The sequence below is a fragment of the Prionailurus viverrinus genome, chromosome C2, assembly GCF_022837055.1.
Source record: "Prionailurus viverrinus isolate Anna chromosome C2, UM_Priviv_1.0, whole genome shotgun sequence".
Taxonomy (NCBI): Eukaryota; Metazoa; Chordata; class Mammalia; order Carnivora; family Felidae; genus Prionailurus; species Prionailurus viverrinus.
Window position 1 is genome coordinate 25,358,045 of NC_062569.1, and position 17,805 is coordinate 25,375,849.

Consider the following 17,805-nt stretch of genomic DNA (forward strand, 5'->3'; position numbering starts at 1 on the left):
TAAATGGGTTTTTGGGGAGAGGGACAGAGCACCTTCCTTTTCTTCAGATTGTTACATTCTCATAAATATAAGAAATGATTAGATTTTATACTTACAACAAACAAAAATACCCCAGGATGATTTTTATCTTTAGAGAGAAGGAAGACATGAGAAGGAAACTGTCATTTTAAATCACAGATATATTCGTAGAGGATTCTCATATTGCCAAGTAATTGTTACTTTGCTATGCTATATAAATCTACTCTTTGCAAATTTATATGTGTATATGCATACATACATATTATAAATGTTAATATACGTGTGCACATGTTAAATTAGTTTTAGGAGTGTAAATCTGATAGCGCTCTCCTTTTTTTTCTCATTTTATCAGCTTATTGCTTTGCATTTTATCTTTTTGAAAATTATGGAAATATTCGAGTCTAAACTTAAATATTTCTAGAATCCCGCTTCATGTTATATCTATGGGTATGTTATTATTTTTTTTATTTTTCTAATGTTTATTTATTTTTGAGAGAGAGAGAGAGAGACAGAGCGCCAGCAGGGGAGGGGCAGAGAGAGAGGGAGACACAGAATCCAAAACAGGCTGCAGGCTCTAAGCTGTCAGCACTGAGCCTGATACGGGGCTCAAAAGTCACAAACTGCGAGATCATGACCTGAGCCAAAGTCGGACACTTAATGGACTGAATCACCCAGGCACCCCCTAAGTGTATGTTATTTTTAATATAAAATGAGTAACTCCAAAACAAAAGTATCCTACTATTAATACCAAAAATGTAAATTCCTACAACAATGCAATTTCTGACCATGTTTTTTTTTTAATGTTTTATTTATTTTTAAGACAGAGAGAGACAGAGCATGAGTGGGAATGGGGCAGAGAGAGAGGGAGACACAGAATCTGAAGCAGGCTCCAGGCTCTGAGCTGTTAGCACAGAGCCCACTGCGGGGCTCGATCTCAGGAACCGTGAGATCCTGACCCGAGCGGAAGTCAGACGCTCAACTGACTGAGCCACCCGGGCGCCCCTCTGACAATGTTTAGAGAAGTATATAAGTTTTTTTTTTTACTGCTAGCTTAAATACACTACAACACTAAGATAAATATATCTAAATATGTGAAGATTCACTCAAAAAGCAAAATCAAATATCCAATTTATGTTTTTAAAAGAAAATGGGGTTACTCACTGAGGTAAAGGGTGAGGATCCTTTATTTCCCAGCCCTTGACACCCCTTCAGGTGGTAGATTAGTTTTTTAGAGTCTGAATATGGTGGGGAAAAAATCTGCACATGGCAAGGGTAACAAGAACTCATCCACCTTCCTTTCTCAGATGTTAGTGCTGTCTCCTTTGATGAAATAAGTTGTTCTAAAGTGGGGATAAGTACAAGGACTTTGAGACACGGTGCCGAAACAACAACAACAACAACAACAAAGAACAGGAAGAAGAAAAAAAAAGAAGTAAGCTACTCATAAACTGTAGGCTATTAAAGTTCTATCTCTAAAATATAACCCTAAACATTACACCTGTGAGGGTAGGTCCCTCAATTGCTGCCACACTCCCTTCATCAAAAATTAATCCATTCAGGATAAAGAAGATGTGGTTTATATATACAGTGGGATACAACTTGGCGATGAGAAAGAATGAAATCCTGCCATTTGCAGCAACGTGGATGGAACCGGAGAGTATTATGCTAAGTGACATAAGTCAGTCAGAGAAAGACAGATACCATATGTTTTCACTCATATGTGGAACTTGAGAAACTTAACAGAAGACCATGGGGGAAGGGAAAGGGAAAAAAAATAGTTACAAACAGAGAGGGAGGGAGACAAACCATAGAGACTCTTAAATACTGAGAACAAACTGAGGGTGGATGGGGGGGGCCAGGAAGAGGGGAAAATGGGCAATGGGCATTGAGGAGGGCACTCGGGATGAGCACTGGGTGTCGTATGTAAGCGATGAATCACAGGAATCTACCCCCCAAACCAAGAGCATACTGTATTCACTGTATGTTAGCCAATTTGGCAATAAACTGTATTAAAAAAATAAAATAAATCACTGCATTATCCACCTTAAACTAATGTAACACTATATGTTAACTATACTTGAATTAAAATTTGAAAACTTAATAAAAAAAAGTGAAATCCAAACAAAATTAATCCATTCATTCTAAGTTTTAAATGAAAAATTTGAGTATCTGGCTGTCATCTTTTCAAATCAGTTGTCATATGTCCTATCAGAAAAGGTTCTGAACAAAAAAATAACAAACTCTCCTGGATTGTCCTTCAAAGGGATCGAGGCGTTCCCTGTGAGCCAGTTGTAACCGGGTGCACTGCCAAGCCTCGAAAAACTTGCCGTCACCCAAGGATACAAACCTCCCGTCGAATGACATTTGCAGTTCTCTCCAAGTGATCAGTTTTCCTTTTGGATTTCATTATGCTTTAATAGAAAGTAAAATTAGATTATTAAGTATTATCTTCACAAAAATAATTAAATTAGTTTCCCCTGTAACATCATGACTGCTCAAAACGCACTGTAACATTATGGATCCTAGAAAGTGGTCGGTGAAAAGCTGCACATCTAACTAAAGCTTAGCGGTCTACCACAGGCATGCATATATGAGCCAGATGTTCTGATGTGCCTTCAGGAGTCCCACGGCCATCCACAGGTCAGGGCTTTGAATCACCTCAAATGACACCAGGGCCAAAAACTCACCTTGTGAGAGTAAGGTGGCGCAAAGCACCGGACGTCAATCTCAGCGAAGCAGCCTGAGCGCAGATGGTGCCAACAGAGCTTCGCAACAACCCAGGAACTATGACAGCAGCACACGCCATGGTGCTTCCTGGGTAAACATGAAAGTTAAACGATTTTGAGAAAGCAGGGAAATATTAGACTATCTTAGGGGCCAATGAAGAAGAGTTTGGGTTTTTGCTGGTACTTTTATGTGCTGATCTAACAAAACAGCACACATGTTAAAGGCCTAACTCGACTCTGACATAGTTTCTGCCACTATTTAGAGCTGATTCAACTGATCTCCACTGTACGGACATATGTAATCAGTGGTGCCATCGAATATTCATGCTATCAGTTTCCACAATCACTAACCAACCTCACGTGACTCATCTTATGCTATTATGGGAGACTAGATTTTATAACTGCCTAATAATTGTATTCCTCTCAAAGAGCATCACATAAGTCTTTAACATTTCTTGCTAGATAAAGTACAAGGAGCAAATTTTCTGAGGTTCACAGAGATGAAAATAAACAAACCGCACCTACGTGCAGTAACATAGATGAGTATCATTAATATCACGCTGAACGAAAAGAATGAAAAACAAACTCCGAAAAGCATATTCTGTGAGTCCAGTCATATAAAGTACAAAAAACAGACTAAATTAATCTATCAAGTCAGAAATCAAGTTAGCAGTTATCCTTGGGGAGGTAATAATCACCATGCTATTTCTTAATCTGAATGCTGACTGCATGGGTATTTTCATTTTGTAAAAAGTCATCAAACCCCAGAAGATTTCTAGGGTATTAAAGATACTCTGCACGATACCACAGTGGTAGTGATAGACACCATTTGTCTAAATCCACAGAACACACAATACCAAGAGTGAGCTGTAAACTACAGCCTCTGGGGGGATTATGATGTGTCAATGCAGGTCCATCAACTCTAACAAATGTGCTGCTCTGGTGGGGGATACTGATGATGGGGAAAGCTACACATGTGTGAAGGGAGGGAGTACGTGGGAAATCTCTGTACTGACTCCTCAATGTTGCTGCAAACTTAGAAATGCTCTTAAAAAAACAAAAAGCATTGAAGATTAATCAAGCTACCTTCCTAGGATTTAAGTACTTCTGTTTGTATATTTCAATAAAACACAAAAAACAGAAAGATTATCCAACATTGCAATTAAAAAACCTATAGGCTTATCAAAAAAAACAGCACGGATCAGGAGTCAGATGATCTATTTTTTTGGTTCCTACCATTCTGTTATCCTCTGCAAATTTCTGAATATTTCTTTGCCTCCGATGGTCCCTTTTAGCATGTTATATCGCAATATATATTTGTCCTATGTTAGAGAATATACGAAAATGTATGTAAACACTTTTTTCTGAGCTCTTTGGAAGGTACTATACATAAATTGTAATAAATTTTGGGTTAGAAAAATTCAAGCTGTGTGTGCTTACATTCCTACTCCACATTTGTTAAGTTAGTCCTTCATCTGACAAATACTTATTAAGAGTCCATTATGTGGCAGGCACTGGGGATACAGACATAAACAAAACAAAGACTTTCTTAGAGAGCTTACATTTTAGAAAATAGAGACAGAAAAGAAATAACAGTAAATAATCAAGGGATGATATAAGTCAGTTAAAACCAAGTCATATCAAAACGCACTGCTTTCTAACTAGTCTTTAAAAAAGCTAAAAGACCAACTTCCTGCCACAGTACCTTGTGGCATCATTGTGGATATAAACATGCTACTCACCATTTTTCTCTCTAGTAAATGAAAGAAGCATAAGGCCTTTCATCTCATGTAAGACTACTAAATGTAGTCTCTCTCCTCTGAATGTGCTAAACCTAAAATGGTGCATTCATTGTTGAAAGAAAGAAGGTGAAACTTACTTCAGAAGTCCATGAGATTTTAGAAGTCATTAAGTATGTGGCTGGCTGACTGACTGACATGTAACACTTTGGTCCTGGTATTATACTGAGACCTTTGGATATACACCAGTTGGAACAAGGATGGTGTTTCCATATACTGAAATTCTCACAAAGTTCCTGCAATGGCAGAGACAACATGTAAGAACCAAGTTCTGGAAACTGTTAAAAGGCAGTCTTAGCTGCAAAAGGAAAGGCTCATTATAATCAGCAAGCATCACCTCACAGCAAGTCTGGGCTCAACTACCTCCTATCCATCAATTCTTCCTCCTTGGGTTTCCACTTTTCTGATTTTTTTCTCTTATTGCTTCCTTTATTCAGCTTCCTTGGCCTGTCTTTAACTCTTGCTACTTAGGACATCCACCCCATGAAAGACCAGACCAAAGGCTGATTACATGTCAGTTCATGTAACATGTAACTTCAGTTACATGTCAGTGAAGGCCAAGTCCCCTGATAAAATTTAACTGATACATAGTTAATATGGTAACACTGTTCTGTTCTGGCTCAGTGCTTTAGACAACTATTGCTAAAATAAATTGTCCTCAATTAAGATATGCCTTTTGGTGATTATGCTGTTTAAAGGGTCTACTGCTCAACTGAACTTGAAAATAAGGAAATGGGGGCACCTGGATGGCTCAGTCAGTTAAGCATCCATCCAACTCTGGATTTCGGCTCAGGTCATGGTCTCATGGTTTGTGAGATCGAGCCAGGAATCAGGCTCCGTGCTGTCAGTGCAGAGCCTGCTTGGGATTCTCTCTCTCTCTCTCTCTCTCTCTCTCTGCCCCTCCTCTACTTGCACTCTCAAAATAAATAAACTTAAAAAAAAAAAAAGAAAATAAAGGAATGTTAATTTTTAAAAGTTGTTCTCTCTAAAATTCTAAAATCTTATTTTTTAATGCTAGTAACCATGACCAAGGGTGCCATCTACTGACATATAAAGGGTATTTTTTATCAATTGTGTTCAAAAAGCTTCCCAAAGCAGTAAGGTAATAAAAATAAAAACCAAAACCTACCCACTTTTTGACATACATCCAATGGTTTCATATACTCAATGTAAATATTTAATTACCTCTTGAAAATTAACATACATTAAGGATTTTCTAAAATGATACAAAGAAATACTTCATCAATGTTTCTATTCTCATAGGCCTTACCTCAACCAAAAAATTCTTAATCAACTCTATTTCTGAAACAGAAAATTCTCATCAATGCCAAATAAAACATAACCACTTATACAGTAAAAAGAAATTACTGCAGGCAACAGATTAAGCTTACGATTTAAAATGAACTATACTGGTTCAGTAAGTACACTCTGTTTAAGAATTGCCAAGATGTCAGACACTATTCTATACCGTGGAGACACAATAAAGAACCAGACACAGGGCGCCTGGGTGGCTCAGTCAGTTAAGCGTCAGACTTCAGCTCAGGTCATGATCTTGTGGTTCTTGAGTTTGGGCCCCACATCGGGCTCTCTGCTGTTAGCACAGAGCCCACTTGGGATCCTCTCTGTCCTCCTTTCTCTCTGCCCCTCCCCCACTCATTCCCCCTCAAAATAAATAAATAAACTTAAAAAAAAAAAAAAAAAGAACCAGACACCAAGCCCTTCTCGTCATGAAGTTTTATTAGTGTGTCCAATCAATAACAATAAACAGATAATTAATGAGACAAATATAGATTATAATGAGTATGATAAAGGAAATAAGTGGGGAAGTATCAGGAAAGGTCCCTCTCGAGAGACATGTGAACTGAGACCCGACTGATGAGGAAGAGACAGCCGAGCAGACAGCAAGGGCAGAGCCACCAAGCAGAGGTCTGATCACAGAAACAAGCCTACTATGTTACAGGAACCACAGCCAGTGTGACTGGAGAGCAGGGAGCTAGGTGACAGTGACAAGAGAGGAAGTCCAGCAGGTAGACACTTGTCAGGTGACATCAGACCATGGAAAGAGTATGACCTTTATTCCAAGGACAATGGGAAGCAACTGAAGGGTTTGAATAAGCCAGGAAAGGTTTACATTAAAGGATCTAATTTACATTGACTGAATGACCTAATTTACATTTATAGTAAAGGACCATTCAAACTACTATGTAAAGAATGGATCACAGAAGGCCAAGAGTCCCCAGTTTTAAGGCTCCAGTCTAAGAAGAGAGCAGGATAAAGCTATGAGATGGCAGAAGTAGAAAAACAGAGAGCCAATTTGGAAATAGAGCCCTATGATTTGCTAACAGATTGGATGAGGTCTGGGAGTAGTTAAAAAAGAGAGGAAAAAAAAAAAAAAGAACAACTCTAAGAGCATTCATACACTGAAATAAAGTAAATTCACAGAACTATCATAGCACCCGTTGATTCAGAATCCTAAGTGTCACTAAGGAATCAAAGGGGCTCCCAGCATTTGGCATTTGGTAAGGGAACTCTAGTGGTTCACAAGTTACGAGAGTGCTTGACCTGAAATCGGTGGAACTGCGTTCAGGCCTGACTCCTTCCTACTTTTTCATCTAGGGCCAGTCACATCTTAACATTTTAAAATCAAATGCCAATAGCACTTCATTGGATTGCTGGAAGGAACAAATGTCTATGCAAGTACCTGGCAAGCAAGAGGTACTAAAAAGCAACTCAATTCCATTAACCCCTGGCCTCTCCTCCCTGCCGAACAACCTAAAGAGGTTATCGGTTTGATACCGCCAATAAACTCGCCTCAGCCTGATGCACAACACCCAGTTGCTATTCAGAATTATAAATTAGTTCTAAATTCGATCATATGCTGAGAATTTTGGTCAATATTATTTTCCAGACCAGCAGTGTTAACATTTTATGATTTAAACACCTTTTTTAATTTCTAAGTTTGTGATTGCAAATGATCCTATAGCAACTAGTAAGTCTGCTTTTGTCACACTCTCAAGGTCCAAAAATGTCTCATTACAGAACATTTCCATTCCCTTTCAGGAATAAAAGTTTAGTAACCACACATCACACGTGGTTATGGTTTTACTTTCTCCAGCACAGTATGAACTCAAAACTGGGCAGAACCATACAGGGAACCACTGCTGGCCAGACAAGGCATATGGCCAACAGCTGGCAGGATGAAAACAGTATAGGAAGCCAAGGAGACTCCCAAATCTAGGTCTCAAGGAAACCAGCACTGCTCTGGCAGAAAATCTCTGAGCTCCAGGGCTGTAGGTTTCATCCAGCTCTGCTTCAATGCCATCCTATCACAGACAACATCAAAGTTCATTAAGAGCCTAGGTTCTGGAGTCTGACAGATCGGAGTTCTCACCACAATTTACCGCCACTTACCAGCTTTGCCTCCTTAGGCAAGCTCTTCAGCCCCTAAACAAGTTTCCCAGTGTTGATAATGGGATTAATATACCTACACCTCACTGGGCTTCTTTAATGACCTCATGCACACAAACCATTTGATAATAGTGCCTGACAAATAGTGTTCATTATAATTAATAAGTAGTTCACTAGTTTTTCTTTTTCCATTTTAGGTAATACAAACTCAAAAAAAGTTGGAAAGTTACAAAGAAATTATACATAAAAAATATATATATATTACCCAACAACTCCTGTAACTGCTAGGCTACTGACCTCAGATTTTAAAATTCCCCGGCAAATTGTTTTTGCTAGGTCCAAACTGCTTTCTAAAAGGCCTACCAATTCAGACTTCCAAAAACCAAATATGAATGCACCCATTTCTGCACATTCAAAAATGGCTCATCTTTAATTTGTAGGTACTTATGCTGAGAAGCACTGAAGAACTAACGATGGTTCCCAACCTCAAAATGATCACTGGGACTAGTGAACAGACCCTGGAAGACTGTCCCTTGTCCTCCTGTCTCCAAGATGCTACGTGGGAAGTATATGTGTCTACAGAGATACAAGGAGCAGCCATGGAGCTGGGTGGGCTTTGCTGGGATTTCTCCTTTGCCCAGTCACTCCAGAATCATCCCACTTAATTTAACAACTGTTTCCTAACTGCTGGGTAGGTCTCCAATTATGCTAATGTGAGGCCTTCGAGATAACCTTCTACCAACTTTTATGTAACTTACTGATTTTCTCCCAGACTCCTCTTTTCAAGACTTAGAAGAGCTAAACCATGTGGAGCTACACCTCAGTGTGCACAAAATTGGTAACTTCATGCAAATCTTTGAGTATGTGTACATAAATAAGCATAGGAATGTGTGTGTGTGCAAGTGTTACCCTCAACATACCATGTAAATATAAACGAAATATGGTATAAATAATTGCTAACCAAGTAAAACGGGTAACTTCCATGCAAAAGTGGAATGTGAGATCTGAACGCAATCTTGTAAATCATCTCTAACCCAACCCCTTTTTAGTCAGAAGGCAAAATAAGGCTCAATGAATGTAAATATCCAGCTCCCAGAGCAAGTTCCCAACAGTCAGATTCTGACCCCACATCTATTTCTCAAAGTGCCGTTTTCACTGCATTGCATTCCTAAGTTTGAATAAATGTGGAGTGATGGAGCGATACCTCCCATGGAATCTCCTTGCACTAAAACAGGCACTAGCACTGCCTTCAAGACAAAGCACCTTTTATTTGCATTTCACTTTAATGTATACAGAGGTTTCAGGATGATAACTCTGTCTGCAAATACCATTCCTTTGACAAAAAAGAAACTTGGTTCAAATAAATTAAATACTTTGTTCGGAGGCTTTGTGGACAGACAGGGCCTTCATTTCCTAGACAGGTGGTTTTGGTCAAGATATCCAACTCTGTTATCTTAGTCTGAACATCAATAATACGGAGTAACATCTAAACTCCCAGGGTTGATATAAGAATCATACTTAGTGCAATACTTGGTATATAGCAAACTCCCAATAATAAAAGCTGGTGTCATTACTATTATTACAAGTCATTGTCATTAATAATGACACATGCTTGGCAAACATAGGACTAGAACTCAGCCTGCCTTCCCGGCCGTGGTCCTCTCAACACAATTTAGGGCATTTGAAGATAATCTGGAATAAGGGAGAGAGGCGGGGATGTACCTGAATGGCCGAGCGCAGCCAGGAACTACAAAGTAGGCGTCGCCCTGAGCTCAAGGTCACTCGGTGAATCAAAATTCCAAGTGGACTTTTCGTCCGTCACCGGAGAGGCAGGAAGGGAGGTCCAGGAGGCAGAGCTGCTCCTGCCGCCGCCTGAGACCTAGCAGAGGAGCGCCCTCCTCTCCCCAAGGGCGTTGAAGGCCGGGGGGATGCCACCGATTCCGCAGACTAAGGCCCAGGCCTCTCTAAACCCGGCGGACTTGAGCTAGGACGGCAGCCGCAGTAAAGGGCCTCTGCGCCTCCGGCGCCGCGGGGACTTCGCTCGAAGACCTGCCAGAGCTCCACGACCCGCGCGAGACAACTTCCGGTGTCCCAGACGACGCGTCAGAGCGGCGCAAGCGATCCCCACATTTTATTGGTCGGTGCCTCCGACAGCCGGCGCGGTGAGCACACCACCTAGCAGCTGGCGCCCTCATCCAGGGTCTCCGCCCCCTAGCTCAGCCATCTCCATGGTGACCGCAACTGGGTCACCCATTTGGCCTCGAAAGCCGGCGTTGCGTCTTTGTGTATGCGCCGGAAGCGATAGTTCCTGAACCGGTGCCCGCTGAAAACACCCGGCTGGGGCCCGCGCGGGAGAAATTAGACCGTCCCGGGGCAGTGTCGGCTGGCGGGGACGACAGGCATCTGCCGACCCCAGTGACAATGGCCGTGTTTCACGACGAGGTGGAGATCGAGGACTTCCAATATGATGAAGACTCGGAGACGTATTTCTACCCCTGCCCGTGTGGGGATAACTTCTGCATTACCAAGGTAACTTCAGGGCCCCTCCCGGCGACTCGTCGGAGCAGGCGCGTTTTCGCTCTTGCTACGTTCTTTCCGCGGTCCCGTCACCTTGCAGCTCACAATTTTCCACGCCCTTTTTGCCCTGTCTCTGAGTCGCCGTAAAGTTGATACCCTGATTTGACCGTGGCACATCGTTCTGGCCTTTAGTCAGGCGGAGGGCTGGAAGGTGGAGGTGGGAAAGGTCAGATGGCGGGCAGCTGCTATCTTGCCATCCTCCTCCATTTAGGATCCCAGTTCTTTTGGGAGGAAGGGACGCGGTTTTTTTTAGTCTTCCCAGGGGTTTGGAGGCGACTGAATCTTGGCCAACCTTCCCGGGTATTTTCAAGTAGCGCTTCGCGGGAGAAATAGAGTTGATATCTCTCTCGGCAGGCCTTTTTGGCCCTCACATACCTTGTCGGGAGACGAGCCACAAAGGAGCTTGACCGTAAGGGTGGGAAGAGTTTGGGAGGAGGAGATCGCAAAGGGAAGACAATACCGTACGGTGTTTGATTTTGTTATAGGAAGATTTGGAGAATGGGGAAGACGTGGCAACGTGTCCTAGCTGCTCTCTCATTATAAAAGTAATTTATGACAAGGTAAGTCGTCGAATTTTAAAAGGTGCGGGGGTGGGGGGAAGTGGTTGGAAGGCAAGGACCTAGAGCAGTCTGTGACATGTAAGTGCAGGTTACTCATTTTAGCTTTGGAAAAGGCAATAAAGAAAACTGCGTAGCTAATGAAAATTATTGATTACACATTAAATAGAAAAATAATCATAAAGATTGACAACCTGTATTCCTCCTTTATTTACTAAGTAATTAAAATTGTTGAGACCTCCTAGACTTATTTTGGAGGGAACAATTGTATAGTGTTTCTTCCCTGGCTTATACGTATAAAACTCTGCATTATCATGTCATAGGTGCAATTTTACAGTTTCATTTTGGTCTTTGTCTTACTGTTTTTCACTCAAGGATATTGACAATAGAAAACAAATGTTCTGGGGTGCCTGGGTAGCTCAGTTGGTTAAGCGTCCATCTTCGGCTCAGGTCATGATCTCATGGTTCGTGAGCTGGAGCCCCGCGTGGAGCTCTGTGCTGACAGCTCAGAGACTGGAGTCTGCTTCAGATTCTGTGTCTCCCTCTCTCTCTCTGCTCCTCCCCTGCTTGCTCTCTGTCTCTCTCTCTCTCTTTCTCAAAAATAAATAAACATTAAAAAATTAAAAAAAAAAAAAGAAAAGAAATGTTCTTATTGCCCACCCCTACCCCAACTTTGATCTGTACTTGGAATGGAGTCTTAAGTAAGAAGCTTGACATTGTTTCCTTTTTCCTTTTTTTTTTTTTTTTTTTTGGTGGTGGTGGTGGGAGGGAGATATAATTGACATATAACAGCTTAACATTCTTAAGAATAAACTCTAAAATGAGTATAGGGAAGGTGAGAACAAGGCACTTAGTCTCATGAGAGAAGCAGGCTATAATTTGGAAGCTTACAGATTTATTCCTGTATTAAAATGTGTTCTGGAACAAAAAGAGAACAGAGTAAGGGAGAGGAGGAGTGCTTGTATGAGAGGAGGTTGCAATTTTAAATAGGGTGGTCAGGGCAGACCTTCCTGAGAGAGGCCTTATTGAGCAAAGTTTGAAAGAGGTGAGGGATTGAGCCCTGGGGGATAACAGCAGTCCAGCAAAGGGAGCTTTCAGTGGACAGGCCCTAAGGCAGGAACAGGTCTGTTTTTATTGAGGAACAGCAAGTGTGACCAGAGCAGAGTAGATGAGGGTGAGAGAGTAGCCCAAGATGAAATTAGTGGAGTGGGGCGATCACAAAGGTGTTTATGGGCTACTTTAAGGACTTTTGCTTTTGCTGTGAATGACACAGGGGACCAATGGAAGATTCTCAGACAAAGGAGCGCTATGATACACCTTAAGTGAAAATAGAGTGATTCTGGCTGTTGTGTTCAGAGTAGACTGGGAGGCAGCAAGGATAGGCGTTAGGATATAGCAAGGGTAACAGTTAGGAGGCTGGTAGACGAACCAAGAGGAGAAAATGGATGGCTCGGACCAGGCTGTGGCAGAGGAGATCGTGAGAGGTGGCTGGATTCTGGATACACTTTAAAGGATAACGATTCTTTTTTTACTGATTGGGTATAGGATATGAGAGGAATCAAAGATGATTTCCACATTTTTGGCCTTCGTAACTAGAAGGTAGGATTTACCGCCAACTGACGGGGAGGTGTCTGCAGGTATAGGGACCGGAGCTGGAGGTACTAAGTTTAGGAGGTCTACTTTTGATCCAAGTGGAGAGCAAATGAAAATGCAATTTGATGTGCAAGTCTGGAGTTCAAAGAGAGAGAGAGAGAGATCAGCTGGTGCTGTAAATTTGGGAGTTACCAGCACACAGATAGCATTTAGAGCCTTGAGACTGGATGAGATGACCATGGCTGTGAATATAGATAGAGATGGACAAAAGAAAGGACTCCGCTCGGACCCCTCCCAACGTTAAAAGGTCAGGACGTGAAGCAAGGAAACAGCAGAGCTGCCTGAAGAAGGAGGAAGAAAACTACCGGTCTCATATCCTGGAAGCCAGATGAGAAAAGGTGGAGGAAGGGAACACCCTTGTCAGATGCCACTGAGAGTGAACTGACAGTCAACGATTGGCTTTAACAGGGAGGCCATTTGTGACGGTGGTGAGAGCAGTGTTGATGGAGTAATGGAGACAGAGCCCGATTGGTGGAAAACTTCTTGGAGAGAATGAGAAGAATAGGAAGCAGCAAGAGTAGACTTTTCTTTCAACGATTTGCTGCAAAGGGGAGCAGAGACATGGGGCAGTAACTGGTGGTGATAGAGGATCAGGAGAGGGTTTAGGGTGGTAGACATTCAGCTACATGGGTGAATGTAGACACAGGAAGTTAGATTTAACCATGGTTGTGGTTTTGTCAAGTAGGTAGGAGGGAGTGAGGGAAGAGGGATTGTGATAATTGACTGTGGACTTTGAAGTAGGTCCAGAAAACAGAGAGGAGCAGCGATGATACATCGTGTGACTTAAGAGTCAAAGTTGGTGGGTTGTAGAGAGGGAAGGAGAGCAGTGGCAGAAAGAGCAACCAGTCCCTCCTCCAGTTTCTGTGGTACCGGCGCTCTGAGGGAACACAGCACCACCACTTGAGAGGCTATAGGGGAAACGGTGCCCTTAGGGGATGGCCTGTTCTCGAACCCAGCATTAGGGTCATTTGGAGCTGAATAACCGTTGTACAGAGCTGTAGGGTGTTTAGTAGCATCCCTGGCCTCTGCTCATTTGATGCCAGAAGCACGTCCCCCGAATGTCTCCCAAATATTGCCAGATGCCCCCTGGAGACAAAATCAGCACGCCCTTCCTACCACCTCTTGAGAACCACTGTATTAGAGCAGGAAGACGTGGTTATGTTTTAAAGAAGGGGTTGAGAATATGGAGCAATGTGCTGGTCACAGACCATAAATTTCAAACAGCAAGCTGGGGTCGGAGAGGAGGTGCTAGGTGCTGGGCAGGAGTGAGAGAGCGATGACATGATACAGGCTAACCCTGCTGGGGATCAGACTACAGGAGATGAGGGGTAACCTGGAAGGCAGAGGTTTTTCGTAGCTGACATAAGCCAGGATAACTAATCAGAGATTGAAATGCATTTACAACATAGCTGACACTGCAGATTATCTGTGTGGGGAAATGCATAAAGAGCAATCTCTTTTAGCTGGAAGAAGTAATTACCTTGGGGCGCCTGGGTGGCTCAGTCGGTTGTGCGTTTGAGTTCCACTCAGGTTATGATCTCACGGTTCCTGGGTTTGAGCCCTGCGGCGGGCTATGTGCTGAAAGCTCAGAGCCTGGAGCCTGTTTCGGATTCTGTGTCTCCCTCTCTCTTTGCCCCTCCCCCACTTGTGTGTGCGCTCCCTCCCTCTCTCTCTCTCTCTCTCTCTCTCTCTCTCTCAAAAATTAATAAATAGACTTAAAAAGTGACACCTGGGTGGCTCAGTCTGTTAAGTGTCTGACTTCAGCTCAGGTCATGATCTCACCGTCCATGGGTTCGAGCCCCGCGTTGGGCTCTGTGCTGATGGCTGAGAGCCTGGAGCCTGCTTTGGATTCTGTATCTCCCTCTTTCTGCCCATTCCCTGCTCGCGCTCTGTCCCTGTCTCTCAAAAATAAATAAACATTGAAAAAAAATTTTTTAATAAATAAATAGACTTAAAAAAAAAAGTAATTACCTTGAAGAGGATAGGCATTTGAATGACCACATATTGAATTTGGGAAGTTATAGTGTAGTAATTAATACAGAAACTTAAAAGGTGTGACATGTGTTTACAAATGTGATTTCTGACAAGTGGATGCTCTGTGGTGAAGGGGGTGGGCATGCTTGTTTCTAAGATAGGCTGCTTTGAATTAAGTGTGAGTTCAGGACTAAAAACTGAAGCACCTTTAAGATGATAATTTTGGTGCCGACACTGACTCTGAACAAGGATGAAGTGATACAGCAATGAAAAACTAACAGCTGTGGGGTGCCTCACTGACTCAAGTCGAAAGAGCATGTAACTCTTGATCTTGAGGTTGTGAGTCCAAGCCCCACGTTAGGTGTGGAAATTACTAAAAAATAAATAAATAAACTTTAAAACAAATCAAAATAAAAACGAACAGCTGGATTGATTCTGCAACAAAACGAAAGTCTAATATTGATGCATTTGTGACACACTCGATGATTAATGTAATTACTTGTTCTGTCTTAGGATCAGTTTATGTGTGGAGAAACAGTCCCAGCCCCTTCCACTCACAAAGAATTAGTTAAATGCTGAAGAAGACTTTAGGAATCCAAATGCTGAACATTTGGGAATGAGCCAGGCTGGAAAAATCAAATGCAAAGTTACTGGCTTCTTCCTGAGGACAACCATTCTGTAGTTGGCTCTTCCATTAGAGTGTGGATCCTTGCCTTTGGCTGCCAAGTTCATCTCCAATTAAAGAAGCAAGTGCACGACACGACATGCCTGGATTTTGTGCTTAGAACTTTGAATTGGATGTGTTGTTAATTTTCCATGTGAATTTTGTGTCTCACACCTGTTTTCTTCCTTATCCGATCACAGCATCATCTACCTCAAAGTCATTAGGATTCCTTAATAAAAGGGGGGATTATATTTTTGGTTTAGTTATTAAGATGATTAAAATGAGCCCTTTCTTTCAAATCGGACATCAGCTTTGCTGTTCTAAACTCAAATTAGCTGCTTTGTCCACATGCACTTTCAGTTCCCACTGCTCAGTCTTGCATTCATTAGAACGTTCATGTTCTGTTTAGCATGCCACTTCCGTTATACTTCCTACATGGAGTTCTGCTCGTGGAATTAGAGAGAAAATATACTGAGCTCACCCTTTTTCCAGAGCAAAAAGTTAGAAAAAGTCAAAAAGTGAAATGGTCAAAGAATCTGGCGTTTCCTTATCAAACTTCCGCATGTTCCTCGAACATTGGGACAAGACAAAAAGAAAAGCAGCCGAAGGAATGAAATCGGTAGCAGAACGAGAGGAGGAAAACTTGCCAACTTATAAATTAAACGCTTGAATGGTTTTGCCAGGTCAGAGCAGGTAATAACTGCGTATCTGGGTCTTGTTTGTCTGTTTTTAGATCAGGCTAATGAAATTGCTTTCGAGACAGGGGTTCGTATCAAGGCCTTGCAGCTGGCAACAGTGCTTTCAGCGTTACCTCAAAATCGACTCACTGCCCCTAAAAGGTAAAGCGTCTACAGCAACTCTTGGTTTGCCGAGGATGAACTTGAAGATGAGATGCCGACTCTAAATAAATACGTCCCTGGGGATGCATCTAACAAGTGGTTATAAGCTGTACCTGAACCAGACGTGCATTCTTAGAAGTGTAAAAAGAATTTATAAAGACAGGCTATCAGACTTCCTTTGCTACAGTGTAGTAGCCAGAAATCAGAATCGCTTACACGAAAATTCAAGATTTTCTTTTATATGCACAATTTTCCTATGTGTTTATAAAATTTAAAAATTCACTGATGTCCGGCAGGTTGTTTTGGATGGGAACGTTTCCTGCAATTGGAAAAAAATAGCTTGCCAGAACATGACCAGTCTGTCACTGGTTGATACGTGTGCTTCACACACTCGCCAAGGGTTTAAATTAAAACAACTAAGTGGCCTTTTTAAAAAACAAAACAAAAACAAAACCCGCAAAAAAACACCTTGCAAAAGCACGGTTATGTGCAGCTGTTACGTTAAATCACCAAACATTGTATGCCAGAAGTGCATAGTACATTATATGGTATTATATAACATATTCACGGAATGAGAAGTCTCACTGCTGTTCAGGGACACACTGATGCCCCAGAAGAATCCGCCAGTGAATTTGAGCCAATGGCAGCTTAGATGAGAGCATGTTATATGCTGACTGCTGGGAATTAACTCTAAAGAGAAATGAACTGTCTCATGCTTGGATTTGATGGTTTTGTAAATCCCAATATTAACTCCTTCAGCTGATGATGAATTTCAGACAGGAACAGGCACCCCTGATGTAGGTCTACTGTGAACATAGAAGGAATAAAAGTCCCCAAGTCCAAACATCCCAGGAGAGAAAAAGTGCACTGGCAGTCGGTGATCAATGATAATCTGCAGTGATGGGAGTGATTCTGTTTCCAGAATTTGTTAACTGCAAAAGAGCAAGGTTTAATCCTATGTTAAGCAGAAAGTAACACAAGGGCCTTTGGGGTATGACTAGAGTTCTTTGTGATGCTATGTGCCTTGTGTACTTTACCAGACCTTTCAGACCACTTCTGAGAACTGATTTGTAATCCAGGCTGTCTCTTACTAGCTTTGTAGTCTTTGCAGTGGATTTGTCACTTCTACAATTAGGAGACCAGATCAGGTGATTTCTAAACTGTCAGTACTAGAACTTAAGCCTTCATCGCTTGCGGGAGCTGAAATGGTCATTGAAACCTCTATAAACTCAGAACTAAATCATGAACTATTAGAGAAGGAGACCCCATGCTTCTTTAGTGACTTAATGTTACCACACTTCAGAGTTTGAAAATAAAGTCGACTATTTAAAGGATTCTGCATATTAGTGTACACCTCCAGAACCACTTTAGGGAAAGCGCCCAATGCTTTTGATTGCTGTGCATATTAATTTATTATCAGGATACTAAATAAAGTCATAATTCAAATCCATTTGTTTTCATGTAGCTTTCTTCCCCTAACCGCCAACATTTTGTATTAAAAGGTTTTGATACCATTTTCTATGAGGTAGAAAGAAGCCTTCACCTGCTTCGGGAAATTTTAAGTAAGTTTCTCGTATGGACGGTAGAGTT

At 41.9% G+C, this 17,805-nt stretch overlaps 2 protein-coding genes across 5 annotated transcripts in view; one reads left to right on the top strand and one right to left on the bottom strand.

Annotated features, from left to right (window-relative positions):
- OXNAD1 (oxidoreductase NAD binding domain containing 1) overlaps nt 1-10,207 on the bottom strand; it is a 41,206-nt gene extending 30,999 nt beyond the window's left edge. The window contains exons 1-4 of one of the 4 annotated variants that reach the window (XM_047875568.1): nt 9,674-10,207; nt 4,624-4,779; nt 2,706-2,832; nt 2,366-2,429 (exon numbers count right to left, since the gene is read on the bottom strand). In XM_047875568.1, the coding sequence (XP_047731524.1) occupies nt 2,366-2,429; nt 2,706-2,824 (183 nt within the window). In that variant the 5' untranslated portion in view covers nt 2,825-2,832; nt 4,624-4,779; nt 9,674-10,207. Of the gene's footprint in view, nt 1-1,179; nt 1,359-2,365; nt 2,430-2,705; nt 2,833-4,623; nt 4,780-9,673 lie in introns of those variants that run through there. The other 3 variants (XM_047875569.1, XM_047875573.1, XM_047875570.1) reach the window with 3 other exon arrangements.
- A 25-nt stretch (nt 10,208-10,232) lies between these two features.
- On the top strand, nt 10,233-17,665 carry DPH3 (diphthamide biosynthesis 3). Its single transcript, XM_047875574.1, has 3 exons — nt 10,233-10,480; nt 11,014-11,088; nt 15,226-17,665. Exons 1-3 carry the CDS (start codon nt 10,373-10,375, stop codon nt 15,289-15,291), a joined length of 249 nt encoding a protein of 82 aa, XP_047731530.1. The 5' UTR covers nt 10,233-10,372; the 3' UTR covers nt 15,292-17,665.
- The last annotated feature ends 140 nt before the right edge of the window (nt 17,666-17,805 follow it).

Excerpts from the sequence above, each read along its gene's own strand:
- DPH3 (XM_047875574.1), top strand. The coding sequence starts at position 10,373 with ATGGCCGTGTTTCACGACGAGGTGGAGATCGAGGACTTCCAATATGAT. Across the intron at positions 10,481-11,013 it reads ATAACTTCTGCATTACCAAG|GAAGATTTGGAGAATGGGGA; the intron begins GTAACTTCAGGG and ends ATTTTGTTATAG. Across the intron at positions 11,089-15,225 it reads TAAAAGTAATTTATGACAAG|GATCAGTTTATGTGTGGAGA; the intron begins GTAAGTCGTCGA and ends GTTCTGTCTTAG.